At 37.2% G+C, this 18,885-nt stretch overlaps 1 protein-coding gene across 4 annotated transcripts in view; it reads right to left on the bottom strand.

Annotated features, from left to right (window-relative positions):
- AP3M2 (adaptor related protein complex 3 subunit mu 2) overlaps positions 1 to 18,312 on the bottom strand; it is a 32,387-nt gene extending 14,075 nt beyond the window's left edge. The window contains exons 1-2 of one of the 4 annotated variants that reach the window (XM_074287355.1): positions 18,142 to 18,312; positions 15,819 to 16,151 (exon numbers count right to left, since the gene is read on the bottom strand). In XM_074287355.1, coding sequence (XP_074143456.1) covers positions 15,819 to 16,091 — 273 coding nt within the window. In that variant the 5' untranslated portion in view covers positions 16,092 to 16,151; positions 18,142 to 18,312. Of the gene's footprint in view, positions 1 to 15,818; positions 16,152 to 17,880; positions 18,027 to 18,087 lie in introns of those variants that run through there. The other 3 variants (XM_074287353.1, XM_074287356.1, XM_074287354.1) reach the window with 3 other exon arrangements.
- Between the last annotated feature and the right edge of the window lie 573 nt (positions 18,313 to 18,885).

Below are 18,885 nucleotides of genomic sequence, written 5' to 3'. Positions count from 1 at the left end.
CAAGCCTACCTACCCCTCTATCCACTGCACTGCCTATCTGCCTCTTCTGTCATATCAGCCAATCTGATAAGTTGTACTTCAGAATTGTTTTATTTTGTATTTTTTGATCAATAATGAATTAAGAGAATTTTTTCATACAACTATAGATACTTTGTTTGCTTCTCCTGAAAACAGCCTGTTCAGAGCCTTTGACTATTTATAAGTTGAGGAATAACTTATATTCTTATAAATTTGATTCAATTTCTATCTATTTAGAAGACTTTTATTAGAGAAACTTGTTACAGAAATTGCCCCCCCCATTTCCTGCTTTCCTTCTAATTTTGGTTATACTCATTTTGTGCAAAATCTTTTTAATTTAATGTAATCTAAATTATACATTTTTTTAACCCATAAATGTTCTCTATCTCTTGAGTGGTCATAAATTCTTTCTTTATCTGACAGGTAAGTATTCTATGTTCCCCTAATCTGCTTCTATCACCTTTTATTTCTAAAGCATGTACTCATTTTGACTTAATCTTGGTATGCAGCATGAGATGTTGGTTTGTACTCAGTTTCTGCCAAACTGATTTCTACTTTTCCCAATAATTTTTGCAAAATCATAAATTCTTTTCCTCAAAGCTTATTTCTTTGTGCTTATTAGATACTGAATTACTATGGTCATTTGCAACTATGCATTGTAAACCTGATCTATTCCACTGACCCACCACTCTATTTCTCAGTACAAAATTGTTTTGATGATTACCACTTTGTAAAATAGTTTGACATCTGGTACTGCTAGGCCACCTTCTTTCACATTTTTTTTCATATGGATTCCCTTTATATTCTTGACCTTTTGTTCTACCAAAAAAAATCTTTTGTTTTTTCTAGCTCTATAAAATTATTTTTGATAGTTTGAAAAGTATGGTACTAAATAAATTAATTTAGGTAAAATTGTTGTTTTTATTATATTGGTTTAACCTACCTATGACCAATTAATATTTCTCCAATTGTTTGTATCTGACTTGTGTAAAAAGTGTTTTGTAATGGTATTTCATATACTTCCTGGGTTTTTCCTGGCAAGTAGACTTCCAAGTATTTTATTGTATCTGCAATTATTTCAAATAGAATTTCTATTTCTATTTCTTCTTGCTGGACTTTGTTGTAATTATATTCTTTTTTTGAGCACTTTTGCTGAGGTTTTTAAGGCACTTTTTTAAAGATAATTTTTTTCTTATTCATTTTTAATATTTCTATATGTATCTATAACAAAACAGCACACAAGAATTAAAGCTTGCATTCTATTTATATTAGCAAAATTTATTATAGAATCTTGGAAGTAACTTTTAAAGGCCATTTAACACAACTCCAATCTAGTGTAAGAATCATTTCCATAATAATAGTGTGATTGAAGTACTATCTACTGAAAAGAAAGCATAAAAATCTTGTTTTAATTTCTTTAGAATATGTTCTATTGTCTGGAAATAACAAAATAAAAGGAGGGCATATGCAGATTTGTGAATAACATGATTTTTATATTCGTTGAACATTTTGTAACTGATTTTAATAATCTTTTTCTATAGACAGATATCACTGAATGATTTACTTGTTTCAAAACTGAACGGACTATTTTGATAGCAAGTACCTTATCACGAAAAGTCTTTAAGCAGAGGATAGATGACTACTTGTGGGAATATACAGAATCACAGAGTTGGAAGGTACTTCCTATGTCCATCATAGTCCAATAACAATTAACAAAATTCAATAACTGAACATGTAACATTACTGAAAAATAATCTTTAGAGGAATCTACTACACTTCCTGAGCCAGTCCATTCCACTTTTAGGTAATACTAAGTGTTGTTTTTCATATATCAAGCTTAAATCTATCTCTGTGCAACCTATGGCTCCAAGTTTTATGCTAAGTACAAAACAAATCATTTTTCCATAATAGAGCCCTTTAAATATCTGAAGTCAGCTATCACATCTCTTTTTACCACATCTTTATTCTTTCTAGGTAAAACATTCCCAATTCCTTTAATCAGACATCTATAGCATTGTCTCTAATATCTTACTATTCTTGTTGTTTTCCTTTTGCATGAACTCTAATCTGTCAATGTCCGACTTAAACTGTGGCGTAGAAATGAACATAATTACAGATGTAGTCTGATCAGGCAAGTACTAATTACTAATTCTTGTTACTGTGCCTCTTTTTTGTTAGGGACCTGTGATTATATTAGTGTGGAAAATGTCTACCTATGCATATGTACTGCCAAAGAAAATGTTATAATTATAAAAATTAATTTAAAAAAAATAAATAAAATGTCCAGGGAGGAAATTCCCTCTACCAATACAGACCAGTAATTGCTCTGCCTCTTATATAGCCTTACTGTTGTGTGGGGGTACTGAGAGGCTATGACTTGACTAGGATCACAAAGCTATTGGATTTAAATCTAGATCTTCCTGGAGGTCAGTTTTGCATTGACTACACTAAGCTGCCCATTGTGTCTCTCCTTTTCCAATCAAATATTGGTTGACATTTAAATAGTGTCTTAAGGTTTGCAAGCACTTTAGATGCTTCATCTCTTTTGAGCCTCATCATAACTCAGGGAGGTATATAGTATATATAGTACCAGATACATTTTATAGATGAGAGAACATGGACACAGAAATGTTAAGTGCCTTGCCTAGAGTTAGTGCTCAAGGATTGATTCGAGATTAATTTTCCTTACTCCCAGTTTAACAAGTCATGGTGGCCCTCAGGCCAAGATCTCATTAGTTTTATGGCCTGGCAGCATGGACTAGTATCTCATATTCAGCCTATAATCTATTAAAATTTGCAGGTATTTTTCAAACTGTTGTCTAGCCATACCTCTGCCATCCTATAACTATACAATTAAGTTTCTTAACACAAGTATCTTAATACTTGCCTTAAAGTATCATACTAATATATTCAGCATATTATTATAGTCAATGATAATCTTTTCAGATCCTAAAACTGAAGTATTAGCTATCTCATCAAACTCCGAGTTCCTGGAAAATTTGATAATCTTTTGCTAGATGTTCCTCTAGATCACACACTCTAACCATAGGTGTCCCTGAGGATCAATCCTATCCTGTGCCCTCTTCTGTTCTGTATTACTTCACTTCATGATCTCATAAGTTTCCATAGATTTAATTACTATATTTATGCTGATGGTTCTCAAATCTACCTATCTTGTCCTAGTCTCTTCGCTAACTACTCCTCTCCCATCTCCAGTTGACTGGATGTCCAGTAGACACCTCAAATTAACCAAACTAACAATATGCAAAACAGAACTCACATTCTTTCTCCACTAAGTTTCCCTACCTCCTATCTTCTCTACCCAAGTGGAGGGTAAAACTGTCCTTCCAGCTCATAATCTAGAAGTCATCCTCAGCTTCTCACTATCTCTTATCCCTTATATCTTATCCCTACCCATTTTATCTCTGCAACATCTCCCCTATATATGCTCCCCTTTCTCCCACGAACACTCCAACTCTCTGGCATAGAACCTCATCATCGCACACCTGGACTTTTAGCCCACTGGACTTTTAGCTGAGCTTGCCTCAAGTCTCTACCCAATTCAATCTATCCTTCATTCAACCACCAAAGTGATTCTCCTAAAGCACAGGTATGACTAGGTCTCCTCTGCTCAATAAACTCCATTGGCTTCCTATTGTCTCTAGGATCAAGTACCAAATGTTCTCCTTTTTTGGTTGAACCTCCCTCCCTCCCACATTTCCAGTCTTCTAACACTGCCAATTGCAAGTGTCTCTGACTCTATGTACTCTTCAGCTGGCCACTAAAGTGATTTTCCTAAAATACCCATTCCCTACTCAATTAAACTTCAGTGGCTTTGATAAATATGGAAATGTTAGAAGAATTGTACATATGTGACCTATATTGGGTTATTTGATGTCTAGGGGAGGGGAGAAGGGAGAAAAATTTGAAACACAAGATTTTGCAAAGACGAATGCTGAAAACTATCTTTGCATGTATTTTTAAAAATTATTATAAATAAAAAATAAGCTAAAAAATAAACTTCAGTGGCTTCCTATCACTTCCAGAAGCAAATGGAAAAATGATCAGCTTGGCCTTCAAAACCTTCCATAATCTATCTCCTATCTTTTTCAAACAGGTATTCTTGTATTCCCAATGTATATTCTTGGGTCCACTGACTCTGGCCTCCTGGTTGTTCCATTTCTTGGTTCCTGGCATTTTCTCTGGATATTCCCCATTCCTACCTCCTCTGATCCCACTACTGACCTCCTTGGGTTTCTTTAAGTATCGACTAAAATTTCCCCTGGAGAGGAAGATTTTTTCTCCAACCCCTTTTAATTTCAGTTCTTTCCCTCTTTTAACTATTTGCTATTTATTTCGTATGTAACTTAATATGTCTATTGGTGTGTTGTCTCCTCCATTAGATTGTAAGATACCTTGAGGGTAGACACTTGAGGTAGGTGTCTTTTGCCCTTTTTTGTATCCCCAGAACTTAGCACAGTGCCTGGCAGATGGTGTTTAAATGTGTCATAATGGATAACCACTGCTGAGAGATTTTTGCTTCAGGTCAAATTCAGACTAGATGATATACCTTCCAAGTCTAGGATTCTAAGAATAATCTTTTGGCAAATAGTGAACCTTTTCTAGAACATCTTCAATGATGAGGAACTTATTTCCTTAAGAGTCAGTCTATTCCACTATTGGACAGTTCTAATTGTTAAAAAGGTTTTTCTTATGCTGACTCAAAATCTACCTCCTTGAAACTTGTATGCACTGGTCTAAGTTCTGCCTTCTGGAGTAATACAGATCAAGTCTACTCCTTACTCCTGATAAAGATCTAGCAAATATTTGAATACAAAGATGCCTCTGGTGAGTCTTCCCTGGTCTCTGCCAGAGACTACAGACTCTCAAGAGCTGAAAAGGACTTCAGAGGTGACCTGGCCAGACACCTCAACAAGCACCCACTTACAGCATCCTAATACACTGGTCATCCGGCCTTGGATTAGAGACTTCTTGGATACTAGCCATTTCTTGGTTGTTCTCAGTTCTCTGCCCAGCCTTTGCTCATTATGAACATTAGCCACGCCCTCACTATTCCAAGTTTTTGTAGTTACCAACTATTACTTATCTTTGCTTCCACTTCAGGTACTTCTTTTTAATAGTCCAAGTTGGTCACTAAGTTCTCTGTGCACCAACATCTGTTTCTTTAGATGGCTTTCTCTTTTCCTCCTCACCAAAACCACTTCTGCGTCATCAGAATATCATTCTCAAAAGTTTCCCATCTCTTCTGGGTTAACTTTCCTCTTTACAATTTCATAAGAATCCTACCTGTTCTAAATCTGAATCATTTGAAATCTGTGCTCCTCAAATTTTGAAGGCATTTCAAGATGTGTTCAGCTTTTCCTTTTCTATCACAAACTCTAAGGTGGAATGATCACTCAGATCTTCTAAGATTTCTATTAGTTCCACCTTTGTAACAGTGCCTTATCACTGGTGAGAATCACTGGTGAGATGGAGTAGAATGCCTCCATCTTGGTTCCTCCACTTTTTGAAGATTAAAATGATCATTAGTGAGAGAACCCCAGCAGATATACAGATAACTGAAATCTCCCATTACTCCCATATAACTCTGCCAAACTATGATCTGTTTCCTTTACTCCTCATCTATTTCCTTTCTATCAGTTGTCTGTAGTATATTCTGATGGCAATATAGCCTGTTTGTTTCTTCTGATGTTCATTTAAACAATCTCCAACATACTTATCTCTGGTGGTATCAAGATTTCCTCATTAGACTTTCCCCTTGAGAGCAGAGACTGTTTTTTGACCTTTTCTTTTTTGTATTTTCAGTATTCAACACAGTACAGTGCCTGGGACATAAGGGAAAGCAAGGAAATAAGCATTTATATAGCATCTGCTATGTACACAAACTGTTCTATGTATTGGGTTTACATCATCATCATTCTATCATCATTACCATTATATGAGAAAAGAGTGTATGAGTATATGTGTAATCTTTGTCATCCTGTTTCCTATGAGACTTGTACCTCTTGGTACAAGAGTATTCTAGTATTAGTATACGAAAGTATTCTTATACTTTCAATAAATCTACAGAAGATAAGCACACATTCTAATATTTTTATGAAATTACAAAAAGCAGTTTAATAATTTTTTTCATTTGTTCAATAATGTATAGAACATTAAATATAAAAAATCAGGATAGCAATTTCAAGACCATTTTTATCTGAAATCTATCAAACAAGAAGAATGAGCTTTTGTTATTATTTTGTTACTCCTATTAAACAAGAACTTCTCATTGCCCAAACCATCATTAATGTCATGGGAGAAAGGGAATGAAAATGGCAAAATGGGGAAATGTCATCAAGAATGATGTATAATAAAAATTTTGTGTGCCCTGAGACTGGTATAGTAGCTATGAAGACCTTGCAGAAATCTTTTAATGTATATAACAAGAACTGTTGAACTAAACCTGATTTTTGTCAGACTACGGCCGAGGTTTCCCTGAAATTTTTGACAAATGTTGAATCCTTTCCCAAATAATTGGGGTCTTTGAACTTATCAAACATGCTGCTGTTTTCTTCTACCTGATGTATTTCTGATCTACTCCTTTACTTTTTTCATTTTCCTTTCAGAATACTAAAGGGATCAGAGAAATGCAAATTAAGACAACTCTGAAATACCACTACACACCTGTCAGATTGGCTAGAATGATAGGGAAAGGTAATGCAGAATGTTGGAGGGGATGTGGGAAAACAGGGACACTGATACATTGTTGGTGGAATTGGGAATACAAACAAAAGGTTTGGCAATTATCAACGTTATAAAATTACCCATGCATATATCTGGTAAATAAAAACTATTAAATAAAAAAAAATACTAAAGGGAACTTGTCCCTTCCCTATTTTGTTATTTCTTTCTAGCTCTACAAAATATTTTTGGGAGTTTGGCACTACATTGAATAAATTAATTTAGGTAGTATTGACATTTTTATTATATTGGCTAAATTGACCCATGAGAAATTATTGTTTCTTTACTTAAGTATGTTATTTCTACAAAGAGTTTTCAATAGCGCTATTCATAGAGTTCAGGACTGAATCTTGGAAGATACATTCCCAAGTGTTTTATAGCTTCTTTAGTTATTTTGAAAGGAATTCCTTTTAGAACTCTCAGTACAGATTGCAGTACATTTTTTTCACTTTATCTTTCATGATTTTTGTTTTTGTTTTGTAACATGGCTAATGTGTAAATGTTTTGTATGACTTCACATGTATAATGGATATCATATTTTATGCCTGCTCAATGATTAGAGGAGGGGATAAAAGGAAGATTTTGAAATTTTTAAAAGTTTGCATCAATAGTCATTGAGGATATTGGGATCCATAATTTTTTATCTCCCTGGTTTAAACCAGGGAAATCATAATTATAGTATAGAAATACCATATTTATATCATAGAGATTAAATGGGTGTCTTTCTCATTATTACAAATAGTCTATGTGGTATTTAAATTCATTGTTCTTTAAATGGTTAATAGAACTGACTTACAAACCCATTTGAGTTGTTTTTTTTTAATTTGAGTTTATTTACCGCTTATTTAATTTATTTTTCTGATCCTGAATTATTTAGTCTATTTATTCTTTTGTTAATGTAATTATTTTATATTTTGTAAGTATCATCCATTTCCTTTATCAGTTTTGTTGATATATAATTGGACAAAAGGGTTTCTCTCTCTCTCTTTACATATAATTGTCTCTTCCATTTTTATTTATTCGTCTTCATTTTTGATAGGAGTAATTTGGTTATCTTTTTTCTTTTTAAAAGTCAGATTAGTTACTAGAAGTGATCTCTTCAAGATGATAAAAAAAAAAGGAATGTATTTTTAGATATGGCCAATGTAGGAATTAATTTTACTTAGCTGGAAATTTTTATAAAGGTTTTATTTTTCTTTTCTCTTGTTTTCAATGCAGAGGGTGGGGCAGAGAATTTAAGGCGAAGAAAATGGGAATAAGGTTGCCCTAAAAAAAGAAGAAAAAAGAAATGTGCTATCTCACATCGAAATGTGGTTTCCAGGGGGCAGCTAGGTGGCGCAGTGGATAGAGCACCAGCCTTGAATTCAGGAGGACGGGAGTTCAAATCTGGTCTCAGACACTTAACACTTCCTAGTTGTGTGACCCTGGGCAAGTCACTTAACCCCAGCCTCAAAAAAAAAAAAAAAAAAAAAAAAAAAAAAAAAAGACAGAAATGTGGTTTCTGTCAAAGACTGGTGAATACTTTCTCATAAGGCTAAGTCTTTTAAGTCCTGAGTAATCAGGAAAACCTATCAAGGATCATTAATCTCCTAGATCAATAAAGGACAGTTTTTCTGTACCTGTAAGGGCAAACAAAATATTGCTAACACATTTCATACTGCTTTCTGTCAATGATATCTTCATCTCTAATTTATTCAATGATGTATTGGAGATCAATGCTGAGCAACTAAGGAATAGCTTTATTCTGTTGTGTTCAGTTATTGTTTTCAGCTTTGTCCAACTCTTTGTGATCCTTGCTAAGGTTTCCTTGGCAAATACACTGGAGTAGTTTGCCATTTCTCTTTCTGGCTTATTTTATAAATGATGAAACTGAGGGAAATAGGATTAAGTGACTTGTTCAGGATCACATAGATTGTAAGTTTTTGAGGGTGGATTTGAATTTGGATCTTTTTGACTCCAAGCCTGGAGCTCTAGCCATTGGGTCAACCAGCTGTTTTTATTATAACACGAGTTCAATTCAAAGAGCTACTTAAATCTAAAGAAGGAAAAACTGCTTATAACACAACAATTTTAAAATGCACAATCATCTTATCCATCTGCACAATAATTCAAAGAATATCAAACACAAAAGGATAATAGATTATCATCCTATCTATGTAAATATTATTGAATATAAAATGAGAATAATAATACTGAAATTTATGTAGTTCTTTAGGGTTTGCAAATCACTTAACATATGAGGCTCAAAACAACCCCATCTCTACTTCATCTAGCTTTATTATGTGCATTCCATTAGATCTTTAGTTTTTTCAATGTACAAGCTAATCTAGAGATCCTAACATGAATCTCATAGGTATCCCTGATTGGATCTAAGATTGGCATATAACTCCGGAAAGGCATATATCTTATTCAAAAGAAATGGAACTGGTTAAAATGGAGGTTAGCCTGAGTGACAAGAACAACACTGCAAATTAAGAAGATATGTAGAAATCTGGAAATCAGCAGAGTTAAGTATGGCAAAGAGCATTTTGTTAAAAGAACAGTGAAGGAAATATTTCTGGTGCCAAGATGGCAAAATGAGAAATTAACTTTCTGGAGCCTTTCCAAATTACCCTCCAAACAATCTCAAAAAATGCCTCAGAGAAGCTACAGGTCTCCAGAGAAAACTATAGACCACTAGTCTTTTACCTCTTCAAGTCATTCTCCAGAGTTGTGAAAGTGATATTCCTAAAACACAGGTCAGACTATGTCACTCCCCTAGTTAATAAAACACTTCACTGGTTCTAGGATCAAATAAAAACTACTCTGACACTTAAAGCCTCTACAATTGACTCCAAACTAACTTTCTAGCCTCATTATAAATGACTTACCTTGTCTAGCCAGACTGTCTTTCTTCCTGCTGCTCACACACAACATTCCATTTCTCATCTCCATACCTTTGTATAAGCTGTCTCTCATCGCTGGAATATATTCCTCACCTTTGTCTCTTAGAATTCCTAAGTTTCCTTCAAAATTTTGTTCAAACATTACCTCTAACTTGAAGCTTTTTCTGACTTCCCCGATCCAGCTACTAGTATATCTCCTTTTCAAGATTATCTTATATTTAGTTTATATATATTTTTCATATGCTTCTATATGTACATGATATCTCCTTTTCTAGAAAATAAGCATTTTTAGGGAAGGCACTATTTATTTTTATCTTTGCCTCTTCTATTCTTAACACAGTGCTTGACCCATTGTAGAGCTAACTCAATACCTGTTGACCAAATAATTGTTTGATTAGCTAAGTTAAGGAAATCATTCTAAAATCTATGATAGCATGGACTGTTGCTCCCATCTAGATAGGATGACAGTTGAGGACTCAATTCTGTAAATGAAATTCTAATTCTGTGACTTTGAAATTCTGGGTTCTGGTGAGTTCCTTAAACTTAGATAAGTTCTGTCTTACCTAAACATTTCTTTCATACTAAAATAGGGAGTTAAGGTCAATAGAAGTTTTGCTTTTGATTATCAAGTTTTCATCCCAAATCTAATTTTTTTTAAATTACAAGATTTTATAAGCCACACTTGAGATCACCCCAGACCTTGGAAAAGAGGCTTTTAACACACAAGCTTCTAATAATTCTAAAGCAAGCACAATTTTGTACCAATGTACTAGACTACTCTTAAAAGCAAAGTAAAGCTATCACTTTTCAAATAAGACATAATATTTAGGACTTGTCTGATTACCCTCAAAACTTATTAAATTTAAAAGTCAAACTCAAAACACAACCAAATTTTTTACTTTCCAAATTCCTTTATGGTTTAACTACATTAAACATCTTTTCCTACTTCCTGTATTTATAATCAGTCATGTAATGCTGCTATGCGGATGTTAACTAGCTGTCACATGTTTCACCACAGAAACGGTTACATCTTAGGATAAGATCAAGTTTCAGAATGTAGGCATCTAAGCAAAGAATGTACAGTTCAAAAGATCAGACACCAGCTATCATAGATGGAGTATCATAGATGAAGTATCAGCATGCAAAAATCTGTCCTTCCTACCTCACACTCCTCCCCAGGTTCCCTAGGCCTCACTCCTTCGAAGTTCAAAATCTTCCCTTGTTCATACTCCAGAATCCCCACTATCGTTTACAAATCCCCCCCTTGATCTTGTATCTCTTTGCTTAAGCTTTGAGGAGCTAGGGCATGAAAGGGCCTGTTCCAAAACATCCTCAAAGCCATCATATATCCTTAAGCCTAAGCATTTCAAAGGTACATAAGAGGGCTTTAGTTTCCAAAATTCAGGGACTGGGAACTTGCTTAATGTTTACTCCAAATGTAGGGTATCTTCCAAAATGGTAGGGAAGATGGCCTTGAACCCTGGGTTTGGTCTAGTTGTCAGCTGTCCATCATCATGTTATTCTTTCTTCACCTTTTAGGGGCTCAAAATTATAGACATCTTAGGCCTCTTAAGAGTCAGAAATAGTAAAAGAACTCTTTCTTTAAAGAATCTGTACTCAGATTGGTTGCTTATTTATGCATAGGAGCTCTGATCAACTGGTAAGGATTTTCCTTAAGCTATGATGGGCAAATTCTCAGATCTGCTTTAGAGAGAGTCAATGACTTTTGAAATGAAACTCCTCTTCCTATTTTATGTCTCCCTGTATGCGCATCCTTAATTACCTCAGTCTTAGCCTTTAAAAGTCCTCACCTTCTCTGGCTCTATTATTCTACTGTATCCTCCAAAATCTGCATTTAATTGTTAATTCCTCTTAATCCCAGATTTCTTGACTTCACATTATTTCCATCTTGCATGAGGAAAAATCTACCTTTTCCTCAGAAGACAGTGTATCCTGGTCATTTTTAGTACTAAATGTTCCTTCTCTCATGCATTTCTAAGAATTGGGTCAGGAGGAGTAGACAAAATGCTCATTAGCCCACCATCACTCAGCAACCTGTCCTCCATTGGGGTTCACTCTTATCTACTTCACTTCATCCCAGAAGGTAAATAGGAGGCATAGTGAGCAGACTGCTGTACATCAGGTCAGAAAAGACAGGAGTTCAAATACTGCCTCCGCACATTTACTAGATATGTGGCCTTAGAACATCACTTAATCCCCCTTATCTGTAAAATGGGGATAATAATAAAATCTACCTGACAAAGTTATGAGGTTCAAATGAGATAACATATATAAACGTATTCTATAAACCTTTAAAGCGCTATATAAATGCTATTATTATTATTATCCATCTTTATCACTGGGTCCAAATCCTTGTTACAACCATCAACTGACCATCATTCTCTTCCCTTTCTTAAATTTATATAGCTCTTATCTTCCCTTCTCCCACAACTCTGCTACCTGAGCAAATAGTAGACATCCTCCATCTTCTCTACTCCATTTCTTCAAACTTTTATCTTCTTTTTTGCTTCAATTTGATGAAAAGGCATCCTTTCTCTTTGTTGAGGCTAACACCTAACCTTTGATCCAATCATTTTACCCCTATCTTCTATAGGAGCTTATCCCTTAAATAATTCCCCTTCTTAGCTTCAATTTCTCCTGTTCTACTGGTTCCTGTATTGAGACCAACAACACACTCAGGTCTGCCTCATCTTTATCTTTTTTTATTTAAGCTTTTTAGTTACAAAACATATGCAGGGATAATTTTTCAACATTGACCCTTGCAAAACCATGCGTTCCAAATTTTCCCCTCCTTTGCCTCGTCTTCAAAAACAGCTTCTACTTGACCCTGTGATTCCCTTAAATGGTTATATTTTCCCTCTTTCACAACTAAATTCCTTCAATGAGTACATATTCACTATGGAATAAAACGCAAATTCATTAGCCTGCCATTTAAAGCCCTTCACAATTTGACTCCAACCTACTTCTCTAGTCTTATTTCATATTACTCCCTTTTATATTCTCCATTTCAAATACACTGGTTTTCTTGTTTCCCATAAATTCCATTCTCACATATTTGAGTTTTGACATATCACTTCCACATCTATAAAATATCCTTGCTCATCTCTTAGCATCCCTAGCTTTCTTCAAAGGATAGCTCACCTGCTATCATCTATATGAGACCTTTCCTGATTCTCACTATAGTTCTTTCCCCCTCTTGAAAATATTTTGTATATGCTTGTTTATGTTACTGTATCTTCCCAATACAGTGGAAGTTCTTTCAACATAAAGCCTTTTGCAATCTTGTTTTTGGATCCTTAATGCCTTGTACATAATATGCACTTAACTGTATTTGTTGAAATGACTTATTCTAGTTCCATCCCTTACTTGCTGAGATCATTTGCTTCTATAATTTTCATTTACTTTCATTTCATCTATAATTATCATTCGCTTCTATAATTTTCACTATATGAAATAGCTAGTCCACTAAAGTCTACCTTCAATGCCTTATATCATGGTATAGATGTTAAACTGCCAAAGCTCCGCAAGCAGAACAGAAATTCTGGAGGGTCTCAGCAATGGACCGCAACCTGTCATTTGAGGAATTCCCCAGACAAAAGAAGAAAGACATCTTCAAAAGGTTGGCCATCCGGATTTTTTTGCCAGTCAACTTTAAATATCATCAAGAAAAACTTGGAAGGACTGTTCTATCTTCCCTATTATTACAGAAGACAACACCCCTCCCAGTATCTCAGGCTCACAATCTATGAGCCATCCTGCATTTCTCACTATCTCTTGCTCTCCATATATCTAAGCTGTTACCAAGGCCTGTCCATTTCACTTTTGTAACATCTCCTGAATACACCTCATTATCTCTTCTGAGGCTGCTAATTCAGATCTCTCCCCCTCATCTTAGACCTGGACTACAATAACCTGCTGGTGGATCTGTCGGCCTCAAGTCTCTCCCTATTCCAATTCATCTTCCATTCAGACATTAAAGTGATTTTCTTAAAATCTTTATAATAATCTTATACTTAATTCCCCAGTGTATATTCTTAAATCTAACTGACACTGATTTCCTAGTTATTCCACCAAGACACTCCCATCTTTCATCTCAGAAAATTTCTCTGCCTTATACCTTTTATCTGGAATGTTTTCCCTCCTCTGCTCTGACCACTGACCTCCCAGGCTTCATTTTAAGTCCCAACTAAATTCCCATCTTCTAAAAGAAGCCTTTCCCAACTCTTTATAAAGCCAATGCCTTTCCTGTATTAATTATTTCCTATTTCTCCCATATATAGTTTGCTTTGTATATCTGTCAGCATGCTGTCTTCCCAAATGGATTGTAAGCTCCTTGAGGATAAAGAATGTCTTTTGCCTCTTTTTGTATCCCCAGAACCTTAGCATGGTACATGGCAATTAGTAAGTGTAAAATATATGTTTATTAAGTGACTTACTGATTGACTGCAATCTGCATCAGTAGTGCAAGTACTCACAATTATGAAATTATACATCTCTGAAGTATGGAAGAAGTAGTGTTCCATATCAATTTTGATATCTCACAATTGTTCACTTTTTTGTATTATCAATCTTCAGTGTGTGTGTGTGTGTGTGTGCATATATATGAACATAATAAATTAAGATTATAAAACATGCTTTGGCTTTCCTTGTCACAAAATAAGCTTTAAACATGTGATATAGCTGGACTCTGACAATGCTTTTTTATTTGTATTAGCTAAATGTTTCAGTGTTTGTCTTCTCTGCCAATCCTCCAAATTTTGTATTCATACAGCTAATTCCAGAGCTCACATGATGCAGAAATTCAATCAAAGAGTCTTTACTTTGCACTATGCAAATGGAGATCATGGGAACTGAGAAGAAAATTTGATTTAGAATTAATCATAGTTAAGTAGTAGATTTTACCATAGTAGATTTTACCGTCTAGAGTCAGACCTTAGCTAAATTGTCCAAAATAACTAAGAAAATTATGTTCTACATTGTATTAACAGTCTTGCATAACTTAACTTTCCTCTTTGAAGATTTAAAGCCTGCCAATGTTTGAAGACAAAAAAAGAGAACCATCACTTTGTGAAATTTGAAAGCTAAAAAAATTATTTTAATAATGAAGTCTTTTTAGGTTTCTATCTGAATTAAGATTTAACACCAACATTATATACTCTGTTGTTGTTCAATCCTCACTGACTCTTCATGATCCCATTTGGGATTTTCTTGTCAAAAATACTGGAGTCCTTTGCCATTTCCTTCTCTAACTTATTTTAGAGATAAGTTATTAACTGAGGCAGACAGAATTGTGATTTTCCTAGAGTCAAACAGTGTCTGAAGCCAGATTTAAAACCCAGACCCAGAATCTATTCACTGTGCCACCTGCCTCATTATGAACTCACCACAAGCTATAGACAAACATTGCAAATTAAAGGCTGTTTTTGTAAAACCATTCACCCCTGAAACTAGGATTTTGCTACAATAATAATTAACTTATGGTACTAACTTATTAAAGCACATGCCTTTCCTTTCTTTTAAGTGAGAAATTACATGTAGTATTAGTCACATATACTCCTTTATGTTGTTTTCCTTAATTTTTCAGTAAATACACTTTTTTGGTGATTTGTCAGTGAAATTATTTGTCTGCTGTGTGAAACAAAATTTATAAATTAAAAAAACATTTAATAAGTGAGGGTCTTTTCTCTTTAAAATCCTTTATGGTTATTTTATTTTGATGTAATTCAAAGCAATTTATTACTGTGGCTAGTGTCTAGTAAGAACCATATGGTAAAATGTTATTTCTAATCATCTAGCTTATGAAGGAAAATGGAATTAAAACTAGTCACCAGAATTGAAAGGGTTGTGAACCAGCAATTTTAATATCATTTGACTATATTCGATCAAGGACAGGAAGTATTATATGATGTTTGGTATGGTGTCCAACTTTGAGAGTCCTTCACATCTAAAAGGCAATCAGTTTCTCATTCTAGAAGTAAAAGTGACCAAAGAATAATTTTCATCAGCTATGAGATTGCTTCTCTGTTGAACTGAACAATAGCAAGACTCTTTTGGGAAAATACCTTCCCCATCATTACTATGAGGTACAGAATGAGTCACCTGTAAAATTTTAAAAGATATTACAAGTAAGCCTTCTCTAGATTCACCCACCTGAAATGTGTCTACCACACGATGAAGGAATTCAATGACAAAAAGAGGTGGCACCTCTGTCTGGATCACAGCTACAAAAAAAATCTTGTGGCGATAAACACTTAGGAGATAGTGATGAGGAGTAGGAATCACAGGAGGCACATTTTCTGCCTCAGTAGCTCTCTCTTGAGCCTCAAAAAAGTAATCACAAACAGAACGACTAACCACACTTTTCCAGTGCTTCTCTAGAAAAATGTCCCCAGAGGAGTTGATCAAGAACAGGCTATGAATCATGGTGAGAGAAGAAAGCCTTTTTCAGTAAAAATGACTCAGAGGCTTGATAGAAATTCAATCCTGGAAAACAAAATGAGTTAATTAAGAGGGTGATGTTCCACCTGTCTGGAATGCCCACCCTTTCCTTTTTTCACTTTCCAAATCATACCTGTCAAAAAGTAATGTTTCAACATCTCAAAAATAGTAATAGCTATAGTCCAAATATTTCCCTCTTCTGAACTTTAATATTTGTGTGGTTTTGTTAGCAATTAATTACAAAACATCTTGCAACACCTTTTCTGTTACACTGGATTATTTTAATCTTTTATTTCATTTTTAACCCATTTATGACTCCCTAAAAATGTAAATTATTATGGGGAAAGTCTCTGCCTTATATTTGTTTGTACTCCTCATTTAACAAATACAAGGGTTATAGTGAAATGGTTCAAGCATTGATCGCTTTCCACACTTCAAGACTTTTGGAACACCTTGTATTAGTAGCCTACTGTATAAAGAAACTTGTGCTAGGTATGGGGAGGCTACAAAATTTAGATAGAACAAATTTTATACTAGAAAAAGTTTTCTTCTCTTACTCTGATTCACAAGATGCCAGATATCAGAGATTGTAAAACTTAAGGAAGCAGCGATGCCCTAATCTCTTCATTTTATAGCTGCGTTAACTGAGTCCCAAGGATAACAACATGCTCCAGGTTAAACAGTAAGTAGCAGTCATCATTGGAAACCTGGTTCTGATACCAAGTCCTGTTATTCCCACTGCGCCACAGGAGCCTAGGTGATCCCAAAGTGCCGTTTTAAGCCATTAAAGCTCAACACTGCGTTGACTCCCGTCCAGCTGCCTTAGATAAAGTGTTTATTTCACCAGTTTGGCCACATCTTCCTCACACTCTTATAAAAATCAACTCTCCGAGGTACAGTTCATACCTTTCCTGCCTCTGGGGGAGGGGGGGAAGGGAGGGAAGGGAGAAAAAAAAAGAGAGGGAAAATTGGAGAACGAGAGGGAGGGAAGAGGAAGAGAGGGAAGGAAATGGAAAAGGAAAGGGAGAAAGAGGGAGGAAATGGGGAAGAAGAGTGAGAAAAAGAGAGGAGGAGAGAGAAGGCGGAAAGGAGGGAGGGAGGGGAAAAAGGAAGAAGAGAGGAAGAGGGAGTGAGAAAAGGAGGGAGAGTAGAGAAGGAAGAGTGAAAGAGAGAAGGAAGGAGGAGAGGGAGGGGAGAGTTAGGGAGAGGAGGAGGGAGGGAGAGAGAGGGAAAGGAGAAAGGGAAGGAGGAAGGGAGAGGAGGAAGAGAGAGGGAAGAAGAGCAAAAGGAAGGGGGGAGGGGGGAATGAAAGAGAGTAAGCTTCCAACATGGCCGAGCAGGGGCAGAGGTGCAAAGCTCCCACTCGCTCTGCCCCCCCCCCCGCACTTCCGCAGGAGAGTGGGAGCCCCAGTGGGTGAGAGGGGGAGATGGAGCCAGGGGAGGGAGGAGTGATGGAGCACGGAGGAAGGGATGGAGGAAGGATGGCGGGGCTGCAGGCGATGGCGGATGTCCAATCCGGTCCCTCCATGGCCCCAGCCTGGCTTCCTGAGGCCAGTGGGCCCGGGTGACATGACGGAGGGATAGATGGGGAGGGGGACGGAACGGAGAAGGATGGGGTGATGCGGCCTTCCTGGGATCCATACATCCGCTGCCATGGCAACGAAGCTTTCTACCCCCTCCTTCTATTCCCCCCATCCCCCTCCACCCCAGTCCCCGACGGTATCTGGGCAGGATCCAGAACCTCCCGGATTCGTGGGAAGACCCCCTCCCCAACCTCTCTCAATACGTCGCAATCCAGAGCTTCGGTTTGAGGTCTGGCGCGACCCTGACACTTTCCATCGCACCCCGGGAATATGCCGTTCAGTGTGTCCCTCATCGCTGCTCGTGCCCTTACGAACCTCCCAGGACCTCCAGGCCCCAGAGACAGGGAGTCCGCGCAGCCCCCACCCCCGACCTGGCCCGGAAAAAAACGGCCCCTCACCCGGCTTCTTGCCGACCCGCTACGCCGCGCTGGACAAGCCCCTCCTCTGCTCACCCTCCTACCCCGCCCATATCGGAGAGCGCGCCCCGCCCTCCTCTGCCTTCATTGGTCGACGCGGCGAGACTGCGCCCCGCCCTCAGGAGAAGAAGAAGAGGGAGTCTCTGATTGGATTTGTTGTTGTTCTCCTCCTCCGTCCTTTGGTTGGCCCCTCCCCGAGGCTCCTCCAAAGCCTCCAGGCTCTGAGCTTACTGATTGGTTGTCTTGGTGCGACCTCTGATTGGGGCTGCCTAGTCGCTCGGGCCTCTGATTGGTCGAGCAGAAAGGGCGTATGGGCGGGGGGACTGTGGGCTTGGGCAGGTCTGCGGGTGGTTGCCCTATTTTCTGCATCTCTGGCGGCTGAGTGTCGCAGCTTCCCTCACCGACACGGGAACCGTACAAGATACCTTGTGCTGAAACAAGTTTATCAAATGCGCCACACGGGAAGGAGAACAGTATCTTTGGTCAGCACGGTTCGGCGCACTATGCCCTTGCGCGAGCCGCTTCTCTAAGAGCCTCAGTTTCCCATCTAGACAATGCGGAAGCTGTGACGGGATGCCGTAGCGCCCCAGCTGTAGAGGATCTCCAGGGTCCCTCCCTAGCTTCGGACCCCCAAGCCTTCCTTTCCACAGATGTTTGTTTCTTTCTAAGACAGAGTAAAAAGAGCGAACCCGACAACCCAGGGATGCCACAAAGAGCTCCCGACTTGGCGGTTCCCAACTCCGTCCGTACGGCTGTGTGACCTTGAGCAAAGTATCTCCT

Source organism: Sminthopsis crassicaudata, chromosome 2 (assembly GCF_048593235.1).
Source record: "Sminthopsis crassicaudata isolate SCR6 chromosome 2, ASM4859323v1, whole genome shotgun sequence".
Lineage (NCBI taxonomy): Eukaryota > Metazoa > Chordata > Mammalia > Dasyuromorphia > Dasyuridae > Sminthopsis > Sminthopsis crassicaudata.
Note: the sequence above shows the minus strand (reverse complement) of the source record. Positions and strands in the feature narration are given on the sequence as shown.